The 27,394-nt window shown below is 40.1% G+C and overlaps 2 protein-coding genes across 3 annotated transcripts; one reads left to right on the top strand and one right to left on the bottom strand.

Annotated features, from left to right (window-relative positions):
- Positions 1-4,941: 4,941 nt before the first annotated feature.
- LOC311036731 (polycomb group RING finger protein 2-like) lies at positions 4,942-12,304 on the bottom strand. Of its 2 annotated transcripts, none has more exons than XM_084045639.1 (9): positions 12,201-12,304; positions 9,197-9,324; positions 8,917-9,013; positions 8,774-8,829; positions 8,488-8,617; positions 8,062-8,101; positions 7,843-7,941; positions 7,410-7,490; positions 4,942-6,259 (listed from the first exon to the last, which is right to left on the bottom strand). In XM_084045639.1, the coding sequence occupies exons 2-9, from the start codon at positions 9,312-9,314 to the stop codon at positions 5,879-5,881; spliced, it is 1,002 nt and encodes a 333-aa protein (XP_083901765.1). In that variant the 5' UTR covers positions 9,315-9,324; positions 12,201-12,304; the 3' UTR covers positions 4,942-5,878. The 2 variants fall into 2 exon arrangements, with proteins under 2 accessions (XP_083901765.1, XP_083901764.1); XM_084045638.1 differs by lacking the exon at positions 12,201-12,304 and adding an exon at positions 10,345-10,461.
- Positions 12,114-27,194, top strand: LOC311036723 (phosphatidylinositol 5-phosphate 4-kinase type-2 beta-like). The gene is made up of 10 exons (XM_084045627.1): positions 12,114-12,770; positions 17,062-17,159; positions 17,818-17,914; positions 18,280-18,432; positions 20,477-20,623; positions 21,799-21,837; positions 22,033-22,146; positions 22,383-22,644; positions 25,352-25,455; positions 26,059-27,194. Exons 1-10 carry the CDS (start codon positions 12,627-12,629, stop codon positions 26,137-26,139), a joined length of 1,239 nt encoding a protein of 412 aa, XP_083901753.1. The 5' UTR covers positions 12,114-12,626; the 3' UTR covers positions 26,140-27,194.
- The last annotated feature ends 200 nt before the right edge of the window (positions 27,195-27,394 follow it).

Below are 27,394 nucleotides of genomic sequence, written 5' to 3' on the forward strand. Positions count from 1 at the left end.
TTAAAAAGAAAATGTACTTTGTAATTTGTACTTTTGAATACTTGAGTAGACTGTCAGTGGTGTAAAGTAACTAAGTACATTAACTCAAGTACTGTACAATTTTCAGTACTTTTACTTCTACTCCACTACATCTCAGAGGCAAATATTTTATTCTTACTCCACTGCAATTATTTGAAAACTTCACTTTGTAGATTTTGATTACAAAACATACATTAACCACTTCAGCCCTATTTAAACTTTGTCTATTTGGAAAGCTTGTGTCGTGAGCTTGTGGATCTGCTATTTTCAAAAGATTTTTAATACATTTTAGACATTATGATAACTTGTGAAACGGGACATTCTGCATAATGAGTAATTTTACTTGTGGTACTTTAAGTACATTTTGAGGCCAATACTTTTGTACTTTTACTCAAGTACATTTTTATTACCCGGACCTTTACTTGTAACAGAGTATTTCTCCATTGCAGTATTGATACTTTTACTTAAGTAAAACATTTGAGTACTTTTTCCACCACTGTAGAGTGTTGATGACTCATAGGCTACTTAAGTCCACCACTATTGCCATGCATTCAAAGGAGGGAGGGAACTCACGCGGCACTCCCACGGGCGTAATGTTTACATAGTTTATCATCAGACATCAATCATACATTTTACTTTTGCTAAGTGCGTTAAACTAAAGGTATTATTTATTACCGAGATTAAGCCAACGCCGTTTACTTTTCTCGCGAGGAAAAATAGTCGGGCATTTTCCCACCTCCCTTGACATTGCGGAGAGCTTGTTGTGAGACTTCAAAGAACACTTTCTGTTTTAAAAACAGACAACAGAATGAATGTAAGGATACTTGCGGTTAAAGGATGCCTGGACACTATCAGGTCACTTCACCTCATGCCTGCTGTTTCTACCATGGTAAGCGAGCACAAGACGCTTCACGCTTGGTTACTTTTGTATCAATGTCGCACGTTGCGACATTTCCGCCTTTAGGCTACTACTGTAGCAGTTTAATATGGTTTGATCCAAGAGGTCGAGGTGTGTCGACGCACGTAGACATTGTGCCATTTGTAGATCGGCTATTTCAGCGAAGTAGAAATCAGACTTAATAGTTCTGAGCGTGGGGGTTCTTATAGGCTCTATGGGGAGGGGGGCGGGGGTCCTTGCGGGGGTTCCACGGGGTCAGCCCGGGTCACCACTGCTCCCCAGGAAAATGTGTTCATTAGTTTAACCGAATACAAGAACGCTCGCCCCAAAACACGCTCGCCCCGGGTATACTCCGGTGACCTCGGAACGGTCGCCACCAGGTGTTCCTAAACGTTACCTCAGTACAACAACTATTCCAAACCCTAACCTTATTCCTAAACTTAACCTCAGTAAAACTATGCCTAAACCGTACACTTATTCATAAGCTTATCCTCAATAAAACTAATACAAGAATACAAGAACCGCTGCCTGGGGGCAAGCCAGGCAAGCGGTCCGCGAAAAAAAATGGGGACGAGTGTGTTTTGGGGCGAGCGTTCCATTTAAAAAAAAAATCGTGACATTTCTGTATAGGCTAAAGAAAATGTGGAATAGCCTACACAAAGAAATCTTGTACATTCAAATGTTTGAGAATCACGGCTCTTTAACCCATTAAGACCTGGAACGCATCTATGTCACTTTAGATGTCTTTGGCTATTTTTGAAAAATCTTGAAAAATCTTTATTTTTTCCCCAAAACGGTTAGGATTTAGATTTTTTTGCCTCAGGTCTTAATAAAGAAACTTGTCTTTCAGAGTCAACGCTGCCTTCAGTCCACCTCCACCCTGCCTGTTGTTGCGGGCAAGATGCCATATCGGGTGAAAGTGTCAGCTGGAAAAAAATACGCATGGTGTGCGTGTGGACACAGTCAAAAACAGGTTGGCTTTAAACTTGTATTATCAATGAATTCATTATTATGAATTTAGTCAAAGCGGTGAGCTTGATGATGGACTGTGAATATTATGTGGATAGGGGTTAATATGTTTAAATCCAGGGGTCTTCAACCTTTTCAGGCCAAGGACCCCCTAGCTGAGAGAGAGATGAAGCAGGGACCCCCTCTATTGTATAAAATCGTGTTTCAGATACATTTTTGCTGCTCTTTTTTCCCTCTACACCTATAACTTCTTTGCCAAAAATAGCCGATCTACAAGCTCACAACACCTTGCTGAGCTTGTAGATCTGCTATTTTTGGCTAAAGTTCTCCTCAGGAAAGGGATGCTAGGGTTCAAGTGGTTAATGTAAAAAGAAAAAATCATATCACACAAATATTTGGCGACCCCCCTGTAGTAACTCTGAGGACCCCCTAGGGGTCCCGGGCCCCCTGTTGAAGACCCCTGGTTTAAATAGCATGCAAGCTCTTTGAGTAGCCTACTATTGATATGAATACATAAATAAACGTACATATCTATATCTTATACATTATTTTTCTATGTTCTTTCTGTCTCAGCCCTTCTGTGACGGTGCCCACAGAACTAAAGCACCTAGTATCGCTCCTCTGCGCTTCACCCCTGATAAGGACATGGCTGTCATGCTGTGCGCATGTAAACAAACACACAACGCACCTTACTGTGATGGCACACATTTTAAAGTCATTTTCCGCGGGTTAGTTAATTCCGCGAAAAAGCTGTTTGGAAGATAACTAAAGACTTTATATAGATGTCTTATAATAACCTGTGTACAAACCACTAATAAATTCATTTAATAATAACTATTGTGTTCAATGTCTGAGACCATTGTTTCTTTATAATATATTATACACTGTATCCTAACATTCCTGGTGGAACCACGTAAATGAGATTGACTGTTTTTTTAGGCATATATTGAACCTTTGATCATCAGTGGTGTAAAGTAGGCTACATGCACTCAAGTACTGTACTTAAGTACAATTTTTCGGTATTATTTTTACTTCACTGGAGTATTTACAATTTTCTGTACTTTTACTTCTACTCCATTACTGCAATTATTTGAAAAATCTAAAGATTTTTATACATTTGAAAACTTGAACTTGTGAAATGGGACATTCCGCATAATGACTAGGCCTACTTTTACTTTGGGTGCTTTAAGTACATTTTGACACTTGATTGATTGATGTACTTTATTTAGTAAGACATGAGAACAGCAGTACATGGAAGTACAAATTCGCAATACAAGGTTTACTAAACTGGAAGACTCATTAAGCACTGAGCTTGTTTAAGATGAGATCCCCATGCACACAAATCATGATGAAACTTGACACCACTGCCTTTGATAATTATGCAAATTCGGATGCCATGAATGGCGCGCCACGCACACGTGTGTGACGCCACTCCCCCGGAAGTGACCACATATAACTTATAACTCTGACTTAAAATCACTTGCTGCTTGTGATTATATGTTTTGATACGGTGGCGCCACCGGTATAACCGACAAACAGATATTGACTTGTATCGCTTTATTAGCCTATTGCTGACCTTTTCGTGTGGAATGGTGTAGAGCAGTAGATTCGTGTGTGAAAGACAGATAAACAACATGAGCTCAATGACAATGACAGTGTCAACAACGATGCGCCCGTGGATCATTTCAACCTTGAGACTGTCTGTGACAACTTCAAAAGTAAGCAGTATAAACGTCTCATACATTCATTACATTTGTATCCAGTACTGCTAGAATCGTAGATAGCCTTAGGCTATTCTTTGCTATTTGTGTTGATGCCTAGATTGGAATATAGTAGCCTAACCTATATATCATAATATGTATCTACAGATCCAATACTCCACCCGACCCCCAGAAGAGCCCGTAATTGCCTCCAAAACTCCATTCAAGGTGGAACTTATTGCTGGGAAGCGTTACTCGTGGTGTACCTGCGGTCATAGCAAGAAACAGGTGCCGTGTTAAACATTATGTAATAATCAGGAGAGACTTGTAATGCAAATATCTAAAATACTTCTCATATTTTATGAACCCACCTTTTTCCCCCTATAGCCTTTCTGTGATGGTGCCCACAAGACCAAAGCCCCAAGCTTCTTCCCCTTGCGATTTGTCCCTGAGAAAGACATGACAGTATGGTTGTGTGGCTGCAAGTACACTAATAATCCACCTTATTGCGACGGCACACACAAGCAAGACTTCATCAAACTTGCCCCAAAACGAGAACAAACTCTTGAAGACCCTTGACAGAGCACAAAGCATTATTAGAAGCTAATGCCAAACTTAGCCTCAGCTTAAATCACTGTTTGTAAACGTCATGGTTGCACCAACATTGCATCATACAGTTTACATTTATTAAATAATTTCAAGATTAAGTTACATTTTCATCATCTATGCACGCCAAGATGCTCAATGCTTAATTTATAATTTAAAGGTGCTCAAGTGTGTCACTAGGCTAGCCCTTTTAAAGTTTTTAAATATGGATATACTGTAAGTAGTAAGATATACTGTAAGTAGGCTAAATGCTGTTTACAATAATCTGTCAACTAGGTTTATGTTGCCCAGTTTATGTTTTAAGCTCACTCTTGAAATTATGTATTTAACCTTACAGCTGTGAAACACATATTTTTGTACAAATTCAGCCATATGGAGGGAAGATGGCTAGACATCTGTGGTTTTCTACTGTGTTCATTGTAGGTATGATGAATTAGATAGTATATTTTTGTATGTTAAATGTTCCTTCATTCTTTACATGTGCTCTATTTATTACCTTAAATATGTGGGTGGAAAATTAACACCAGCTAAATACTTGTCTTTTTGATGACACCAATATATCCACCCACTTTAAATGGCCAGCCAGCATTTTAGTATGATTAGACCAACATACAGAATTTTATGGATTTACAAGCAACAGCCTTTTGTGACTTGTTGACAAAAAGTCCTCCTCTTGCTGATACTTGCTGAGTATTAGAGTGAACATATGTATTTGGCACAATTTTAAAAAATCAGAACAGGACACTTGGGTCAAAACCTAGTAAGTAAACATTTTATTGACCTAAAACATGCACATATGGCTGATAAACATAACGTATCATTGTATGTTCAAAAGAAACAAAAGGAATGTTGAAATGTATGGTAATATAAAAGATGTGATGAAATATCAAATCCCTTTTGAGTTTTTGTCTGCCATAAGAACAGGTACATGGTCTCTCTTTGACAAACCTCGGTTTTTCAACTTGGTAGTGCTTGGGGTTGTGTCTACAGTATTTTATTTTAACAGACAACCCCCATTCCCATTGTAAAGCACACTTGTTTGGCTTGGATTGGATTTTATGGTCTAAAATTGAGAAAGTGCATCAACATTTTATGCAAGCTATCCTTGACAAAGCATGGTGCCTACAGTACCAGATGAACGGTTGCTTATACTGAACACTTATACAGTAGTTATAACATGACTGTCAAAAGGCATGACGATAGGTTTAGACCTTTTTACATCCAACTTATGCTGTGAATTGCACTGCAATGCAGTTGAGCATTTTGTCCAAAGTCATACCTAAGCCAACTCAGTGTTGATGAACTATGGGAAAGAAACAGAACTACTGCATATACAATACAAAACAATTACAATATCTTGTATAAAAGATAGTTTATACATATGTATGCACACATGCTCACATTTGATACATACTGTACATTTTGTATGTGTGCATTGTTCTAGTCTAACACACATAACCACACGCTCACGCACGCACACACACGCACACACACACACACATACAAGCGTCTATTTGGCTGCACATTTCAGTCTTTTCGCTGAAATAATGAAAACAGATAATCTCCATCCCATTTCTCCAGGAAGAAGTTTCCGCCTGGTTTATTCTTTTTTTGTTCTGGTTGAGAGGTGACTTGGAAGTAGGGAGCAATTTAAAACAATGTCCTCCCAGTTGCTCTTCATGCAGGTTTAGGTCGGAGGAGGTAAACCACTTTTATCACCTCCCCTCGCCTCCTCTTTGCCACCTGCGGAGCTGGTGCCGTTGACAGTCACCTTCCGGGCATTGCTGCCCGATTTAGAGGACAGAGAATGTCGCTGAGTGTTGTTGGACACTGTGGTACCATTTGAGCTTTGGAGGGCAGGAGTGAGGCTGTGAGATGCAGGGCTGGGCAGCGACGAGGCCCTGGAAGCTTGAGCAACGGCAGGACTGTGGACTTTGTCGCTGTGTGTGTCACTCTCTGAGGTGGGGCTGGTGTTGACACCATCGGAGTGGCCCTGGACAGCAGACAAGGACACCCTCCTGCGCTTTCGGGTGGGTTTGACCAAGTACTGCAAGGGGATAGGTCCAGTCTGCAAGGAGGTACAGAGATCATAAGTGCTGGCTCTTATGTAGTAGCTTAGTTCACTTGCATCAAAATAGCATTTGATCGTTTACAATTTACATTTTACTTCTAATTTATTTTACATTTTACTTCTAATTTGTTTTAACGTCGCTATTGTTTTGCTTTCATATTGAAACAAGGCACTTTCTTACCATATAACCCATTCCCTTCACTAAACAAAAATGGTGCTAAATAGGAAAGGAAGTTGTTATGTATCACCTTTGTCAAATGGTGTTATGTAGAGCCATTAGAGGAGACTAAACTGGGTTCCGAATAGATGTGCGTTGTTAAGCTGAAGTTCCCGCATATTCTAAGTACTGCTATAAAAGCTTCAAGCAGCTGCTTCGACTCTATTCTTATATATTCCTTTTTCGTTTTATTTGGCTGAAGTGAACCGAATGGCCTAGAGTCGAAGTCGGCTAAAAAGATGGCAAGAACGACAACGAACCTACAGAGGTGCCTAAACTAAGATGAAGAACAGGGTGAGTTGGAGCCAACATACAATTTGTTTATTTAGTTTCATTTTATTTAAATGCATCATGCCTAGGTTGTGGCCTTGGTAATAATGACATCATGTTAATCACAGTGGGAGCCAGGTGTGCAATGGGGGAAGGCCACACCGTTTTTGACCGTGTTTATGTTGCCGTGCAGGTCAGCATTCAATGTTTTTTTGTTTAATGAGTTTTCATGTATCTTTATGGGTTTGAATGCTGGAAAGAACATCTTTGTTAAATAGTATTGGACTACATGGATTGACATATCCAAAAAGAAGCAAGCGCTCTGGACATTGAATTAATCATGCACACATCCCAGTTGCCGCTCGCAGTAGTAGCTACAGGTAAACTCATTAAAGGTTCTTTGTATAGCGGTGCTATATAGAACCTCAAACATAGCAAAGAACCCTGAATAAACAATGTTTTTGTGTGTGTACCTGTTTAATCAAATGGGCTACTAACACTGGTTACTCAAGCCTAACAGCCAAAAAGCAATGTTCATGCTTTGACAATTTTCAACCTAACCTGACTTCTGATAAGACCAGAAGATCCACTGATACTTGACCAAACAAGTGTAATAAAAAACAGATTGTATTTAAGGTTGCGTAAATGTATGACACTCACTCGTCTCCACTCGTAGAAGTAGGCAATATCCATGAGTGTGTAATAGTCCTTCAAGGGCTCATCCCCATACAACACCTCTACCTGTATAACAGAGGAAAGACAAGTTATGAGACCACAAAATAACATCAATCTGTCAGCTTGTCACATTGGTTAGATTTCTTTCTAATGTTGCAGTCAAACTAAATAACTACATTATTACATTCACATTACACACTACGGATGGGAATTAGCTTCTAGCTCAATCCGTGCACGTTTACACGAGATCATGTTCAATTGATTAAATTCTTGTACCGTATGTATTGAATGTTCATTACCATGCACTGTCCCGTAAATAAATAAATAAAGTAAATGTATTCATGAATTTAAAAATCAAGAGTGTATATATATATAGAAGAATATTGTGAGAAGCTGTTGTGAGAAGCTGTTGCATTACCCGATAACTGCTGGGAATGTCCATCTTGCTTCGAAGAAATTTTGCTAAGTGCATGACAGACATAGCTGCCGGGCACTGCAGGAAACGCTTGCCATTGGCCTGAAAAAAAGAGAGAAAATTGTGGTAAATCGACGAACATACGGCAACACCATAAAAACAACATGAGTGTCTGTGCCAATTCTGTGTCTGTTCAAGTATTGCTTCAGTAAACTTTCCTACCTTGTCTCCATCCACATCTGAATGCTGTCTATCATTATTTCTGTGGGTATATAGAAAAAAGAGGTTATGAAAAAATTGTTTCAATACACACACACACACACACACCAGACAATTTCTGTGAAACATTCTACCATAGCTTTTTCAACTAATCATTTTCTCAGGCAAATCTTGGGAACATACATCCACACTGCTTACAAGTTTATTTTTAATGTATCTAAAAAATTCACAATTTGAATAAACAAAGCATAATTAAAGGACAAACTTAAAGCCATGATTTTCTCTCGTCTCTAATAGTGTTCTTTTGAGTATGTGCGTTTGCCTCAGAATTACTTTTTCTTTAGTTAATTTTGTATAAAAAAAAAATCATAAATTGATCATTAGAAATACAATTGAGTATTGTTATTTTAGTTGTATTGAAGTACTGACTTGTTCCTCTCATAGAACTGTATAGAGAGGCTGATGATTTCATCCTCTGCGATGTTAAAGGTCTCAACAACTTCTCCTGGCTCCAAAACTCGGTTCTCTGCATAAAAGTCCCGCCTCCGTTTCATCTCATCTAAGTTCAACACAGACAAAAACAAGATTTCTAGGCTTTCTTACCATTGTGAACGCAGCACATCAACAGGAATAAACAAAGGACAAAACAAATGTTTCTTCTACTCGTTTTGCTTCACAATTTTGCTCCCTCTTCCCTTGGCAAATGTGGCCTCACCTTTGAATAAACCAGGAACAAGCTTGTACACAATATCTTGTAGAGTTTTATCCGCTCTGGAAAAAAAGTAAATCAGTTATTGAAGAGAATGTTGTTTGTTTGTATTTAAAAGTGCAACCTCATGCAAACTTTGCTTGATTTACCTGATGCTGAGCTGTGGACACGTCTTGTGTACCTGGACATCACATCGAGGACAGAACTTGTTCGTCTCCAGAAAGGCAACAATACATGTCTTACAAACTGTACAGAGCAGGCAGGGAGAGAGGAGAATGAGATTCCAGAACAGAGCTCTGTGCTGAAAAAGTCTGGATCCGTTTGCTTACCGACAAATGTTTATGCATAATATACCAATGCCATTACGGTACATAATATACATTTGCATCCATTATATTGAATGTGTTCATATATTTAAATGAAACTTACATGAGTGCAGGCACTCTACAATGGTTGTAGCATCAATGAAGTAACCAGCACACAGTGGGCATGTGAGATTTGGATTAAGATCTGTGATTTTAATACGGTTGGGTTGCATTTTATCCATCTGGAAATATCTGCAGAAGAAGCAAATTAGTAATTACTCATTAGGTACCATAGGTCTGCTGTATATGACATAAAATGTCTTTTAACTATGTCTGTCTCAACTATTGTTTATTTCCTTGTCGTAGTTGACTGTTTCCTTCTCAATGCCTGCATCAAAAAATAATCTGTCGTTTCGTTTTCTGCTGTAGATTTGCCAACAAACAGTGCAGTGGTTCTCAACCAGTGGTCCAGGCCTTGAGGAGTTTCCAGGTGGTACCCAGCTAAATAATGGAGAGTTGGTAACCAAATGGACCCTTATTACTCTTGAGAGTGTAAAATGAAACCCTTACGGGTCCATTTGGTTTCATTTTACGCTCTCAAGAGTTAAATTATTGTTCAACATCTGCATGACTTAATTGAAGAATTGTTATTTTGATCAACGTTTGCCTGTTATCTCTCCTATGGTACCACATCAATACAGCATGGAATTGTGGACAAAATCGTATCCAACGATAACAAAACATTCTCATTATTGGGTCTGAGAGGCAAAATCTCATCAAACGGTGGTCCGCGGCTCAAATGCCGAATAAATAATGGACCTTGACATGAAAAGGGTTGAAAAAACACTCAAATAGTGTGTTGAGAATTACACCAGCGTATCAAATGCAGGGTCTACTACTCTGCACAGGACCCTACTATTCAATTGCCCCTGTGTGGCCTCATCTCGTCCATCAGTTCTGTTACTCAACCAGCGGTCCAACAAAAAGAGCATTTGAATTTCGGGCAGTGCGTTCCCGTGTAAATAATCGGGGGTCAGAGGAAAAATATGTTTAAAGACAAGGGCTTTATTACTAGAGAGAGGTAAAGCACACAAAAAAATCACACTGGTACACAAAGCAGCCATCTTAAATCCACTGACAGTGTTGTATCAGAGAGAGAGAGAGACACGAACAAGAGAGAGTCAAAATGTGACACCGTGCACTTTTGTGTGTGTTTCAGCAAACCCGTGCATCGCGTTGAATAAAGATCGATCGCCGGTGCTTCGTTCTTACCTGATGTGACATAAAAGTTCCACGTTCCTCCAGGACGAGGATCCAGGTGAATTATTTGGACTTGGTTTGGTTAGAATTTGCAGCAGCGCCAGAAAATGGCTTTTTTTTTTCAGTACCAGGCAGAGGACCGCCCATTTTGGATCACGTGATATTATTTTGTCGCCTTGTGTTCAAGGGGGGGCATCCAGGGTAGTGTTGCCATGTCCGCTTATTATAAGCGACTTTGGGCTTGTTTTTCTGTAGTTCCTTGAAAATAGTAGTTGCGTTTTTTTGGGGGCTTGTTTCTAAAGTGCAGTTGCTTATTTGGGCTTGTTTCCTAATGGTTGTTTAAACCAGTGGTTCACTACATTTTCATGTCAAGGACCCCCCAAATTAATATGTATTTGTAGACCCAAACCTTCTGAAAATATTTTGTGCCAGAGAGACCCCCATACAAGATTTTGTGGATTTGAAAATATTTTGTGCCAGAGAAACCCCCATACAAGATTTTGTGGATTTGAAAATATTCCTAAATATTACCAATTTGTCTTTGAAAATAGCATATCTACTAGATCAGCTATTTTCAAATAGCCAATGTATAGGGTTAGAGTGCTCATGTCAGGCCCATAGTCGCTTCTTTTGGGCTGATTTTCATAGACCTATTTTCTTATTTCTCTCACATAACCTGGCAACGTTACATACAGGGTTTTCACTACCATGCTACATTTTACATCCATCATTATTATATTATTGTTAAATTTAGCCCATAGCTTAATTTTTCTTGCGACAATTATATAATTAGAAAAATATATTTCTCATCTGGTCATTCATATTGGCGTTATATTCCTACCACGCCCCCTTTTTGCCTGAGATTCTATTCTGCATTTGAGAGGAACAATTTTGTTTTATTTTCCATTTCATTTTTTAAAAAGACAATAACAACAACAACAATAATAATGAGAAGAAGAATACTTGTATTATTAATCATTATTCATATTAATAATATGAAATACAAATTAGACCAATTCATACAGCAGAACATCTTTCATTATCTCTACATCAAACCTGTGTTGAATTATTCATGTTCAATAAAGGTCTATCTGTTAACAGTCTGATAATATTACAGTATTAAACACAAATTGTGATTTTGCATGCATTTTCACTTTGCATAAAAATGCTTCACTGCTCCACATTTAAAAAATATATACATTTTGCAAGAAAAAATATGGAAAGTATTAAGTACTGTTTGATAGCCAGGCCCAACGCATTAAATTCATAAATGTATTCATCTCGCGTAGACCAGTGTTGCCATATTTTTGTGAGAGAAATAAGAAACCAGGTCTAGGAAAACAGGCCCAAAAGAAGCAACTAGGCCACATGAGCACTTTAAACCTATGCATCGGCTATTTGAAAAAAGACGATCTACAAGCTCCGATGCGACGCGTTGTGAGCTTGTAGATCTGCTATTTTCAATAAATGTGGAATATTTTGAATATGTTTGAAACATTCAAACAACACAAATGCTCCCTGGCACAAAACATTTATGAAAATATTTGAAAACCACTGGTCCAAAAAATAAATACATTTGGAAGCAAGCCTAAATAAGCAAGTACACGTTAGAAACAAGCCCAAACTACCAATATTTACAAGCAACTTTACAGAAGAACAAGCCCAAAGTCGCTTATAATAAGCCGACATGGCAACGCTGGCGTAGACCTGGGAGCTTTTGAGTCCTTGTAGTTCTACGCTCCAGCCCGTTGGGGGCGCAATCCCACTGCGAAGTGCGATCAGAGACGGCCATCTTGAGGAGGAGAGACCCCCAAAAGCTGGTGGTGGTGACAACAATCTCAGAGCAGTATCATAATGGGATTACTCACCTCAAAATAAAACAACCTCCAACCGCTTCGGGTGGCAGACGAGAAGAACGACAGGACAGCAGAAGGTTACGGGGGTCGTGTGAGTCCCGGCACCGGGTAGGAAGGTGTCCTGATGGCCGTCCAGCTCGCTCTGTGTGCCCGCTGATCTAAACCCAACCACACCGTGGCCTGGTGCTGCTCCCAACCCGGGGAGGAAGGAAGGGTGGTGACGGCGCACAATGAGCTGCAACACCGCTGATTTACCACCGAACATATCATACGATTCAGAGACAACCGCGAGTTGGGACGAGCTTATAATAACATGATGCACTTATAAGATTTTAACGCTCTTAACTTAAAAAAAAAAACACATTTAACAGTGTTGTTCAGTTGTAAAGGAGGCTTCACACAGTGTTTAAATTCCCAGCCCCACACACACACACAGACATGGCATCCAACTGTACCAGCGCTGCGCCGGTGAGCGCCAGCAAAACCAAGACGAAAAAGAAACATTTTATCGGACAGAAAGTGAAGTTGTTCCGCGCCAGCGAGCCCATTCTCAGCGTCTTAATGTGGGGTGTCAACCATACGGTAAATATGTCACGATTTTTGTTTACCTTCCCTTCTACCTCAGCCAGCTTAAGTTCACTTAAACCCCTGACTGTGTGCTGTTTTGATTTTAGATTGGCTGGGCTGGATTAGCCAGCTGCTGTGCCATCTATCAAAGCAACTGGGTGACTGACATGCTGCCATCAGTCAGTCAGTCATGTAACTTAGCGACTACTGTAGTTTATGGCAGTGGTTCTCAACCTGTGGGTCGGTACCCCCAGGGGTGGTCACCACATGATTTTTTTGGGGAGTGGGGTGTCCAGATCAGATGACAGTGAGGTGACAATTGAAGGACTTCTAAGACCTTTTTTAATACGGTCAAAAAATAATAATATATATATATAATTACTGCAACAATCAACCATACTATAAAAACTGGCCAAATTGTCAAATAACATTGGAATCATTTGTGAAAATAGCCGATCTACAAGCTCATTTATGAGCTTGTGGATCTGCTATTTTCCCCAATATTTATCTGTGGAACCGAGTCAAACAAAATGGGGGGACCCCACCCTGTTAAATGTGATTATTTTGGGGGGGCCACGGCCTGAAAAGGCTGAGAACCACTGGTTTATGGGGTGATGATGGCTGTTTGCCAGGTACTTGGTGGCTGCTTTGACCGATATGTGCTGACAGAGCTCAGCTAGCCCGCCTGCGAGCAGCATCTTGGTCGCAACCATGGCTAGTATGTTGGCCCACATCCATCCAGCCCATGCATGGATGGGATGTGGATCTATTCTGTCTGTGCAGCTCTTATTGTAGCTGTGATAACGGTCTCAATTCTGCAAGTTATTTATTTGTACCTTTTTAGCGAACTGACTATTGATTGTAGGGGTTGAAACTAAAGCCAGTCGTACATTTCAGTCAGTGAATATTAATACGGAGCTTAGTCGTGATCTGCACTGCTCCCTTTCTCATGCGTCTGATCAGGCAGGCAGGCAGGGAGGGAGGGAGGGAAGGAGGGAGGGGTGTGACAGGTAGAGCTGCAAGTTATAACACTGGAGAACCACATTTCACCTGGGGGGGGGGCAGATGACAGTAAATGACAATTTAAGGTGATACCTAAAAATAAAAATAAAAACAAGAATTGAAAAAGACCAAAAACTGGTCAGACATTGGCCAAATTGACAAATAATATAAGAAAGAGGCGTTGCGAGCTTGTATTGTATATCGGCTATTTTCACAATATTTATCTGTGTGGAACCGAGTCAAACAAGATATACTGATTACGAGTATATCAGAGTGGGGGGTCCCCAGTTCAAATATGATTATTTTGGGGGTTTGCGGCCTGAAAAGGTTGAGAACCACACTGAGTTATAGTGTGAGAGACCACTGGAGTCGTCGTCAGTCGTCACTGACTTCACCCAAATAAAGGCGGCCCATGCTTTTGATCCAATGCAGCATCCTTGCAGGAAAGGCAAGCCACCTCTAAAAAAATAAATAAATAGAACAAATCACTGGAAAAACCAAGCGACTGACTGATGCTTTGCTCAGTGCATGCACCATCTGTGATTCAGCTCCATGCACACCACCAGCCTATAAATAGAGGCTAGAGCAGAAACAAAACATATCACATTTGTTTTTAGCAGAGTTCTGTCTATGAGCTTATGGAAAGAGGGATGATGTCAACAGTGGTCAGTTGGTCATCCTTTAATTAGAAATTTAGTCATTTGTCAATGGACACACCCCCTTAAGTTGTCCAATTGAAACAGCTTCTCTTGTGTGATATGCCTTCCCAGGCCACTTTTTGATACATGAAATATATTGTTCATACATAAGTTTCTTCAAGGACGTGATCACCTCCTTCTAGATCCTCCTAGAGGTTCTTGTTCATTGACTTGCTGATGAAGGTAATATTGACCATGAGACTGACTTCTAGTGTTCAGTGTCTGGGGCAACCGAGCCGTAGTGGGTAGAGCGAGGCCGTCTGGTAATGAGAAGGTCACCGGTTCTCCTCCCGGCAGTTTATTATGTGTCGGAAATGTCTCTGAGCAAGACACTTAATCCCTAACTGCTCCCCTCCCAGCGCTCATCATAACCATCTGAGTAGCCATCAGCTGGGTGAAGCTGAAATGGAACCCCCCCCCCCCCCGTGGGACTAACAAAGGTCTCTCTTTCACTGCCAAAATAACAGGTCAAGAAGCTGACCTCTGGCCACAGTGATTGATGGGTTCCAAACATTTCTTAACACTTTAACAATTGTACCACTCAAGTATGATCATTTTGACCAGGGAAAAAAATGTGTGGTATAGTAGAGAAACATGCCAACCACCGACACATTTTACCAGCATTTGGCAGGTGGTATGATACTAATATCTCATTCCACAAATTCATTTCTGAACATTGCCTTTTATGTAAGTGAGCACTGTATCAAGCTTATGAGCTGATGATTGGAAGCGGTATTGTATAAACCACAAACAACACCCGACATTCAGCAATAAGCCTATTAGTTTCATAAGCACTGGTAAGGGAATTGACACTTGCTGTGTCGATAAAATATATGTACACCTACTTGTTGAAAAATTATAGTTATTGTAGCTTCAAGCTTGCATTGAGAAGTTGGAACAGAGCAGTGGGCATGTGGGTAGATAGAGCCACTGATTAGAGGTGTGGGTGGTAATCTGATCCAAGACAGATCAGACAGACTTCTTCTCATCAAAGCTCTCTCTCTTCTTTTAGTGATAAGATGTATGCATTTTAATGATGCCCTAGTTGTGATACTGGAGCAGTTCACATCCATCATCATGTCTTAATGGTTGTGAGCTGACTTCGTCAGTGTACATGTATGTTTGTGTCACATGCAGTACACCCCATGTGTGACACTGTTGGGAGATTAGGTGATCTGATTTTGTTTCACAAATATCGGCCTCTTCAAATCTAAATATGGCTTGATTGGCTTCCAAGTTCAGAGAATTTGAGCTTCTGTGCCAGTTAGTCTATTAATTGGCTCTCAGTCAAATTCTGTTTATAAATCCAGATGTGGGTAGGATGACAAATTGACAATGTGACATACATTGTCAATTTGTTTTAGCCATGTTAGAAAGATACTATGTATTGTAATGTTTCATATGAGGTCATATTTCATTCAGCAAGTTGTTACTTCTTAATCACACAAGTGGGGTACATTAACAGTTGCACCAATGCCAGTAGCATTATTCGTTTCATGCAGTTTAATTTTGGAAGCCTTTAGAACCCATCCATCCTTATTTGTTTGCTCTGTGGCTGTAATTTCACACTCAAGGCCAGTGATAAGGTGTGACATTGACTGTGTGGTATGATTGGTCACTTTACATGGTACCTTGAACATGTTCTACTTCAGAGTAATTTAGTGTAAAGCTATCTTCGATACAACAAATATTTTAAATATAATATAATTCAACAGATTTTTGTGCTGTGTTTGCTGAACTTTATTTGTATAGCACCTTTCATGACATGAAATGCAGCACAAAGTGCTTTACAGAGCAAGAATACAATTACAGTTAGAACCAATTTAACAATAAAGCAAACAACAATAAAATAAAATAAAAAGTTTTTATTAAAAGTAATTACAATTACAGACTCACAACTGTCTCCTGGGCAGCCGTGCATATACTTTTTAGTTTTTTGCATTGACTTGCTCCATATTATATTATTTTTTGGATGTTTAAAGCCATAATAAAGGTTCTATTAACTTATAACATTTTTCTACGAAATTGCTTGCTTAGGTAGGCCAGTCGCAATTATTACATAATCGTAGTTATTTGAGATCGCAATACCTTTGCACATAATCATAATCATAATCGTTTGTTGAAAAATGTTCATACATTTCCAAGCATTCATTTAACTGCGGAAATACGTGTGAGCATGCTTGTAGAATGGCTATAGACCAATTATTTGTTTACTAACATTGAGACTGGATGTACAGGTGATTGTTTCACGCAATCAATTCCCACCCTGTTGTTCCGGGGTGCGCTGGTTTCAGCACACCCCAACCCCCTCATGTGTGTTGGCTAGTGAGGCGCGTCCTAGCGAGACCTGACAGAATGTGTTTCATTGCGCACATACTGGTTGCGCGCATACTGGTTCTTATCAGTGTGACGTCGTCTGTTAAGGGGTCTATTTCCACTATTTTTATTAATTTATTTTATGTGTTATTGACAAAACAACTGTGCAATTTGTGCAAAAAATAGTGGCTATCGTTTTGATTTATTTCTTCGTCCTGGCTCTCTTAATGTGTAAGGGTTTTTGTCTTGATTCTATTCTGATCAATCTTTCTGATGTCATTCTCCCTCAGATCAATGAGTTAAGTAACGTGCCTGTACCAGTAATGCTGATGCCAGATGACTTTAAAGCCTACAGTAAGATCAAAGTGGACAACCATCTATTTAACAAGTACGTACATGAGTTGTCTCTAGTCTGTTAGCTTCTTCTCCCATGCATTAAACCCCATTGGAACCAAGATGCAGGCAAAATAAATGGTTGTAGAAATAGCCTTTTACAGCACATTAGATGCTGTATTCAAGCCCCAAGATGTTATCCATTGAGGTGGCCTGTATCTGTACAGTGTGTCAGCCTAGAAATGTTGCTGTGTAATGTTCAGCTTGTATTCATGCTGAGGTTGTTGTCAAAGCATCCACTGAGCAGTTAACTGAGCAGCTTTGCAATGCAAATAATCCTCATGGCAAAGCACCTGTTAGTATAGCAGAAGTGTTCAGTCTCCCTATGCAGTTACTCCTGAGTGAAGTAAAGAAGACAGCAAAATCACAAGATCAGATATTTAATGTTGATGTTTCAATCAATATCCACACTTTGGGGGCTTTATTTTCTGTTGTTTATTCAGTTCAACTGATTGCTGTCTCTAGCTCATAATTAAAATCTTAAAAGCAGATTTTAATCTACGTAATGCTTAAATTATATTTGGCTACGTAGTAGTTTAATGGCTGACCCTTTTGAGTCCCTTTTTGTAATAGCCCAAGCTTTAAAAAGTACTATGTTTTCATTCTTCAAAACTAGTTTTGGCTGTATTGTGTCACCATGTCGCCCCACTCAGAGAAAATCTGCCCAGCCGCTTTAAGTTCAAAGAGTACTGTCCTATGGTGTTCCGAAACCTCAGGGAGAGGTTCTGCATTGACGATCAGGACTATCAGGTGAGAGATGTGTCTCTAAGTCAATATCGTTTTGTAATCTCTTTTTGAAAATGAGACGGGAGACTTTTAGGGTTACTGGATGATAAGACCTAGTATAACACAACACACAAGCATTGAAAAAAAGAAAAACAATATAAGTTGAAGGACGCTGTTGTGGGAAACAGTTGTCTGAAACATTAGCAGATTGAAGATATTTTATTCTGCATGCCATGCTTCCTGATTTTGTTTTTGCTTTCCATGGTTCCCTGTTGAGAGGGAATAATAGGCTACGTGCAAAGTAATGTGATTACTGCATTCATAACCAACTATAGTAAAATGTCCATTCTCTGATGTCTGTCTCCTATTGCTCTCTGATTTGGGGTCAGAACTCTCTGACGAGGAGTGCCCCGGTGAACAGCGACTCCCAGGGTCGATTTGGCAACCGCATCCTCTCCAGTTACGATCATCGATTCGTCGTCAAGACGGTATCCAGCGAAGACATAGCTGAGATGCACAACATCCTCAAGAAATACCACCAGGTATACGTCCTATCAGGACAACTCAAATATTGATAAAGTAGAGCTGTGTTTTCACTACAGTGCCAGAATTACTAGGAAGCTTGCCGTGAAATTTCAAACACCAAAACTTCCACCACACAAGATCAGTGCCCGTTTTCACATGAGACGAATTTTAAAAAATCCACCAAACTTCCTGCACTTTGGCTATGTGAAAACAGGGTATTTGGCTTGCTGCTTCATGTGTGAGCAGAGACTTAACAACATTAACCTCAGCATCCCTATTTTGGGCACGTCATTATAGGCAACATTTTCAAACATTTTCCACTCCCCCCAAACACCGGTGCATCCTCCACAGACGTGCTGTCAGACAGATACAGATATTTCTGTTTTTTTGGTTCTCATAATTGTTCTCTGATTGAATTGGCACTCGGCACTGCACACCCCCACACAGCGCAATACCAAACTAACTGGGATTTGAGTACGCTATTGAAATGCAGCATACTTGACATTAGGGTGTGTTAAAGCCTCACTATGTAAAAACAATTAATGAATAAAATGTAATTTTGTAGTTTTTAATTTTTGAGTATATTAACACATTGCCTGCCTAAGACGTATATATACGTCATTTAGAAATCAGCTGTTGCCTGCCAATGACGTATATATACGTCTTTGGAAAAAAGTGAAAAAAAAAAATTTTTTTTCAAAAAAAAAATTTTTTTTTTTTTTTTGCATTTTTTTATAATTTCAACCCTTGTCGAATTATGAACAGATTAGGAGCTAAAAATGTTCGAAGATTTGCTGCTCCATTCACTTCAATGTTAAAATTCAAACGGACAAACAATTCACTTTGTTTTTTGGTTTAAAACTACTGCTTTTGAGCTATATTGAAACATCAACCAAACATGTCAACGAGGTCAAAATGACCTCGTTGACATTTGTGAAACCACACCTGAATCTCATCTGTGATTAGAAACCATCTGGGGATCAATCATACTGGAGGAAAAAAATCTGTGGCTACGCGAACAGGTACCAAAAACATGGCAAAACCCTGGCAGGCAACAGCTAAAAATCTGAAAAAACTCTGGCAGGCAATGTGTTAATACGATATAACTTATACAATTGGCGTGATTGTATTTTGTCTCCCTGCTCTTCTATTGAGATATTTGATCATGTCAAAGGTCAAGTCTCACCTAGACACAGGATCTGACAAGAACTTTGGCCTGATAGTCCATATTCACTTTATCCCCCAAGCAAGCAGGCAGGCTCTATTAGTTCAATGGTCAACATTTCAGCACTTAAGCAGGAAACCAGGTTCAAATCCAGGGTAGAAGAGGAAAGTTACATAGTGCTGCTTTAATAATGATGGGTTCACCTGTAAATGTGACCTACCAATCAGACAAAGTGAGGTCGTTTCTGAACTTGTGTTGCTCATGACAATGACATGCACGTACGTATACACGTCTGTACACATGCACTGAAATGTGTATTGTCAGTTTCTGAGTTTGATAACCTTATCAAAGTAGGTGATAATGATCACACGCCTGAATGACTTTTCACCAGGTTTCATGACGTTCAGTTTTACCACACATTAAAACAAAAAAATTTAAAACATTTTAACAAAAAATTCCACTCCATTGATCCATGGCAGGTGTTTTTCTCTCACATTTCTAAAGCCTTTTCAACTGCAATGAAAAAATAAATCTTTGCCTGCGAGTGTCGCTGGTGAGGGATTTTGCCTGTCAATCATCGCCTCTGCTCCGCCCCCCCCAAAGGAAAGGATAGGGGAGGGAAGGGGCGAGGAGGAGAGTGGGCGGGATTAATCGACAGTGACCTCACTGTCGAAGGGCCAAGCTCGGATTACTTTTCAGCCTAATTATTCAGTAAACCCCAGACCACAGAAAATCCACTGAATGTTCAAAGTTCAGATTTTTTGGGTGTAATTGAGGTCATAAAACCCCCCAAAAAACATAAAAAATAAAAAGTGAAAATGAATGTCATAGAACCTTTAACAATTCCTCACTCTTGATTCCTGACTCTCTTGCTCTCTGCAATGTATCCATTTCAGTTCATTGTGGAATGTCACGGCAGCACACTGCTCCCTCAGTTTCTGGGCATGTACAGGCTAACAGTGGATGGTGTGGAGACCTACATGGTAGTGACACGGAATGTATTCAGCCATCGCCTCACTGTACATCGCAAGTATGACCTGAAGGTAGGAACATATACTTCAATGTGTTACAGATTGCTGTGTGTGCATCACTTCAAATAATATAGTAAAAAAAACATGTCAACGTTGGAGCAACTTTCATTATTCTTTAGAGAATCTGTCTGGCAATATCATCAGTGGAGTCATAACTAAATATTTGCTTACTGAAATGCATTTAGATATCTAAATATGAATAATGAGCTCATATTGTGTGTTTTATTTAGAACAAACACTTGGGACCTCTTTATCTAGGTTGTAGTTTGATAGAACAGGAGAGGGATATTTCACATTAATCAGACTTGCACAGAGTAACAGAGAAACAATATAGTGTTTTCTGAAGAGGGAGTAACTCTACTGGTAACAAAACTGTCAGGGAGGGGAGGGGGCGGGGGTGACCATGACCATGAAGGGGAAAATGCTTGTCATCTCGTAGGTGGAAGAGCTACTCGGTGGCCGTTCAGTTCAACTGATTGCTGTCTCTAGCTCTGTTCACAAACAAGATACAATAGGAATAAGGAGGGGGGGAAATAATAATAAGTGTGTTGGCACTCTGAACTGAGTTATTCCTGTACAAATTGCTCAAACCAATATTGCACAATTTCATGTAAAAGGTATCTGTAGTGTACACATGGTTATGCCTCATTGCAAATTTTGTTTTGATATGATGATGTTGCTATTGCTGCAATAGTCATTCTTCATGAGGCTTTTTCTTATGTTATATCATCTTAGCTTTATTATTGTTATGTTGATGTTGCACAGTATTTTGCAGACCTCACCACACTTGCATTTCGCTGCTTGTGCCTGCATGAGTAGTGACAAAGAAACCTTCTAGCTTAAAACTAGAAGGAATGTGAGCACAAACTCCAGAGTGTTGGCCGTCATTCCTTACATTTCATGGGATTTCAAAAACGGTTCAACTCCAAAAAGCTGATAACTGTTCCTGTGCTAAAGCTTAGTCTGGTTTCTAAAGCCCTGACAGTAACACTAAACATGCCACACTCACTGCACACTTCTTGACTGTTTTACAAACCTTTTATAGCAAATGTTTGTGCCTGCAAAGTATTCTCTGGAGACAGCCCATTTTCTAATATTGGCATGCTGTCTACGAGACCAAGAGACCCTAGCAATGCTTTTGATTTATATTAATTTGTATCCAATCTGTCTGTTTTTCTGGCATTTAGGGTTCTACAGTCTCAAGGGAAGCCAGCGACAAAGAAAAGGTGTGTTTCACTTCTATGTGATGAAAACTGTTCTTGAATGGACTATAGCAAATAGTTATAAATAATCCCGCCATTGTATGGCCTTGAATCAATGCTGTTAGTTGTTTAGCTACACCTGACTAAGAATGACTGCACTTTATAAAACAATGCCTCAATTTTTTCCTGCAAGATGGTCTTAATGTCCCTTGTCTTTAGGCCAAGGAGCTGCCCACCTTCAAAGATAACGACTTTCTGAATGAGGGACATAAACTGCAGATAGGAGATGACAACAGGAAGTACTTCTTGGAGAAGCTAAAGCGTGATGTAGAGGTGAGAAACTGCAAGATGAGTACATTTTAATCTATTTAGCATAATTTATGACTTCGTCATCCAGTGAACCAGTGAAATGTTATTGTAGAAGTCGGTAGAATTGGCTTGTTACCTGACTGTTGGGTTTCATGCATCTACCAGAGACAACAAAAATATAACAGCATTTGGCAAGTAGCTTGTGTATGTTTACCAAAATGTAATGTTATTGTTTGTGTGTGTGTGTTTGTGTATGTCAGTTCCTGGCCACCCTGAAGATTATGGACTACAGTATGCTGGTGGGCATCCATGATGTGGACAGGGCAGAGCAGGAGGAGATGGATGTAGAAGGTGTAGGAGATGAGGATGAATACGAGAACGACGGAATGGGTGGAGGAGCACTGACTGGCTCCTTTGGCACCCCACCCGACAGCCCCGGAAACCCCCTCAACTTTGGTGGATTCTTCGGCCCAGGAGAGTTTGACCCTTCTGTGGATGTCTACGCAATCAAGAGCTATGATAGTGAGTTTCTTCTTCCCAACGCTCTGACCTCCAACGTGCTGTGGCTATGTCAGCTTTTACGCATTTTCTTTGTAGGCGACACTCTTATCCAGTGTAATAAAGATGTTGTGCGTATCCCTAAATGATCAGCAAATACTAGGAAGATAAATATGTAGTTGTAGTTGTCAAATCATTATTTTTTTATGATTGGGGCGTCCGTCCGTGTTTTTGTCTCGGCCAGGCCGAAAGGCATTGCAAGAGAGTATGTTTTACCCCCTGTCCGTCCGTCCGTCCGTCCGTGTGTCCTGTCTGTGTGTCCGTCCGTGTGTCCTGTCCGTGTGTTAGCAGTGGCCCGGTCGCTCCGAAACTGTGCACACACACTCCCTGGATGCCAATTCAGAACCTCTGCCCCAAATTTTTCACATGGGCCTGTTATAGCGCCACCAGGAGGCCGATTTGTGCAAAACCCAATTTTTCATATTACTTCTACAGATGTTATCCAAACGTCATGCAAATCGGTACACAGTATCTCTACAGTCATGTGATCAACATGGATCTGTCCGATTTCACATATTCCATCCTCATTGGCTAAGGTTGGCTTCCAAAGTTTGCAGGATTGGTCCGTTTTAACAAAAAGCCTCAAACTATGCACGCAGCTTGCGATTTCCGTGAAATTTCACACGCACATTCCCACTAGGCTGAGGAAGAAATGCCACCCTTTTCACATTGGCCTGTTATAGTGCCACCAGCAGGTCTAATTTAGCAAAACACTTTTCTTTTTCATGAATACAGTGTCAGATTGCCTTGAAAGGCCTAAGAATAAATGGCACGGTTGGCACCCTTTTCACATTGGCCTATTATAGCGCCACCAGGAGGCCAGAATAACGTACCTGACCTGGCTAGACCTGTGCTCCGAGGAGCACTTTTTCTTGTTTTCTTTTTTTCGCGCAGCACTCCAAACTACGGAGGCCGCTCTAACTGTACTGTAGGCAATTGGATTATTATGGATAAGTACTTGTACTGTACTCCAAACAATTTCAGTGTACCATGGATATGTAGACAGTCAATGACTGTCTACATATCCATGGTAACGGCAAGCCCTCCTCTTCCATCACGCTCTCACGTGCAACTTTTGCAAGTGCTGTATTGTATTGGCACTTGACTCGTCGGCAGGGTTAACAACTTCACTAAATCACTCCCTCGCCGAACTTTTATTCCTTAAATTGTCCGTAAAATGTAGTCTCCCACTCTCACTTAAGCTGCCTTTGCGCCCACTGCATAGAATCAGAATCAGAATCAGGTTTATTGTCACATCACAGGTTTACAAGGTAAAAAAGTGGGTGAAATTCGTTTTTGTACATCATTCCCATCGCAACGTTAAATTCCGTAGAAAGAAGAGTGGGGAGAGAGAAGAAGAAGAAGAGGGGTAGGGGGCAAGTGGGAAGGAGATCGAACAAGAGAACAATAGAAGGCCAAAAACAATTTATCTACATATTTACAAAGTACCTGAGATAAGAAACAAACTAAGGTGCCTGAGCATAGCAGCAATGTATGTATACTGTGCATGATATACTTATAGACGCTAAGGTGCTTAGAGAGAAAAGAGCGCAATAAAAAAACAAAAAAAAGTTTGTGCGTTATACATGGGATTAAGGTGCAGAAGGTCAGTTTGTTTGGAGTACTGTTCTCTGCCCGCAACACCTTTTGCATGGCGGTGCATAAATTGTGAGTCGGTCATAAGAGCATGAAGCACCCTGAAGTACCACTACTTCCTATAATATATATATATATATATATATATATATAATAATATTAGAGCCAATAGAGCAGGCGTACTAGCGTTTCAGACGATAGATGCATGCGCAGTAACGTTTTAAATGCAAAAGTATTTGCAATCTCAAGATTTGACCACCACGCGACGGCGGCCTTCACTGTTCTACCGTGGTTCTGGGGGCTTGGTCTATAAGTTCCACTGTTGTTGTTTGTAAGGACCCCAGGTGCTGGCACGTGTAGGTGGCTAATTCGTTCCTGATGGAAAAATTACTTCACATTAAAATACTTCAAACACGCACACAAATTTCACACTTTTTAAAAGCTTTAATATAGATCTATATTAGGCCTATAGATAGATGGCATTAATATTTTCCACATTATTTCTTCTATCCTAACCCGCTATTAATGAATATTTTACTTTGTATGACCCAAATCCACGCAATCCGCGCATCTCTAACATACACACATCACAAACATGTAGTAGTCTGTATAGGCACTCGGGTGTCACAGTGGTAAAGTCACTGCACACCACCACGGAGGTTGTGGGTTCGAATTCACCGTGGTGCATCCGGCTTTGTAGAGCGTCTACACTAACACAATTGGCCCGTGTTCGGGGGAGGGAAGCCAGGCGGGGAGGGTGATATCGGTCACTGCACGTACTCCTACGGGCCGGGGCGGCACCTGTCAGAGGGGAGTGTTGGGCGGGAGGAGTAGGACGAAGGCTCTACGTCTTCCTGGTGGGGGCTCCTCACTGGCAGGTGAGTCAGTAGAGATGCAGTGACAATACAGAAATCTATGTGGGGAGAAATCAATTGGCATAATTGGCATAATGACTGAATTGGGGAGAAAAAGGGTCTACTCTAAATTAAAAAAATAATAAATAATACTGTATATAAGATGTAATTTATTTGCATTTCTGATTAATTTCCTTACTGTATCTTACTCCTTGCGGTAGGTGCTGTGAAGAAAGAGGTATTCTTCATGGCTATAATTGACATCCTCACGCACTATGATGCTAAGAAAAAAGCTGCACATGCTGCCAAAACTGTGAAACACGGGGTAAGTAAGCATGAACACCATATCCTGATTTTAACAGGCATTTGTTACATACTCTACGTCATCAGTTCTCAAACATTTTTTGGCTTCTGTACCCCCTTTCCCTGATTTCTGAATCCAAGCACCCCCTTTTACCGACTATGAAACTTTGCTTTGAAAACTGCAAGAGAAAGCCATAGCTAGCATATGATACTGAACGAATAATAGCCCACCTTCTTGAATAAATAGTAGCCCACCTTCTTGATTAATATTACTCATATTTCTTACAAATGAGAAATGGAGTGAGTTGCAATTATTGCCTCCAATGAGGCAACTGTGGCCATAACATTTTTCATTGCTTTATTCAATAAGTTGTGCCAGTCAAGATTTTGATTTAATTTGGTGTAACACTTTACAGATAAGCAGGTTTGTCAACGTTTTATCAATAAGCATAACTCTCCACTTTCTCTCATTTACCTCCACGTACCCCCATTTGAAAAACACTGCTGTACATACTACACAGAGTAGAAATCACGCCTTGCATTGTCATTTGACATAATTCATTAGATTTGTTTTGGTATTTGTTAAATCTAAATGTTTTTTTTCCATGACTTTTCTCCTCCACAGGCGGGGGCTGAAATCTCAACAGTGAACCCAGAGCAGTACTCCAAAAGATTCTTAGAGTTCATATCCAATATCTTATCATAGAATCATCTCTCCCAGTCCAGCCAGTCTCATCCTGTCATAAACCTATCAAATCCCCCCACATGCTCTCCCCCCGCCCCCACACTTTGGCATAGCCTAGCCCTAACCCCTACTGGTGTATTGTCTCATTGCAAGGCCAACAGACTGACAGGAAGGATGCACAGAGCTGAGGCCGATACATTTTCCCAGAGAGAGGGGGCGCTGGACTCTTATCCTGAAAAAGCAATGCGTCCCTGGTTCTCCTGTAACTAACCCAGCACCAACCTCCCTGGTCCCAGTGTCAGTGTTCTACAAGGAAAACTATGTGATACCTAAAATTTGGAATGATACCTGAGAAGAACCCCTGTCCCATTTTTCTGCCTTCCTTCCTTGCCACCTTGTACTCCTCACGCCAGCACGGGAACTGTCTCACTAATGCCTTGAACGAGTGTCAGCTTCAGCAGTAAGTCGTTAGTACCGTCTGTTCAGTTTCCATTCATGTTATTATTTTATTAGGCACATATACACACACACACACACACACACAGAAATACATTGGACAGATCGCATGACAACTCGACAATAGCCAGCAGGCATCCTCTTCAACTAAGGACAATTACAGCTGTTAACTATTTGGAATGACGACAGGGGATAAACAAATCAATATATAATGGTTCATAAGTAAAAGAATGCAGTATCAAAAATGCATGGCTGAAATGTACATGAATCCACCCGTAAAGTTGAAACATCAGACCACTGAATTTAGCATCTCAGTGTTATTACTTTAAAAAAAAAAGCATAGGTGTTTGAATGTTATGTTGCCATATTGTTTTGAAATATTTTTGAAACTTTAACCGTGAGCTTGGTGGAGGTTGGTTTAAGAAAAAGAAAAAACATAAAAAGGGGAATTCTACAGCAAATACTTGTTTTATTACCATAAGAATCATTTTTATATCTTGTTTACATTAATGTAGCAATTTTGTGTTTGTATACAGTATTGTTTTGTTACCAACAGACATTAGAAAGAAAAAAAAGTTACTTGAAATGATTCATTGCATATTAAAGGGAGTTTTATCTTGTTTTTGCTGTGGGGCAATTTTCTTCTAACGTGATTTATCAGTTTAGTACCACATAATTCTTTCCTAGACTGTTGAAATAAGTAGCTAATGTAATTTGCACTCGATTTCATTTTGCAATATGTAGTCTAGCCCATAATGTTTCACCTTCATTGTATAATATCCACTTGTTACAATTGAGCTAGCCCTGGAGACCTCTACGA

The sequence above is a fragment of the Gymnoscopelus microlampas genome (genome assembly GCF_963454915.1).
Source record: "Gymnoscopelus microlampas genome assembly, chromosome: 2".
NCBI lineage: Eukaryota > Metazoa > Chordata > Actinopteri > Myctophiformes > Myctophidae > Gymnoscopelus > Gymnoscopelus microlampas.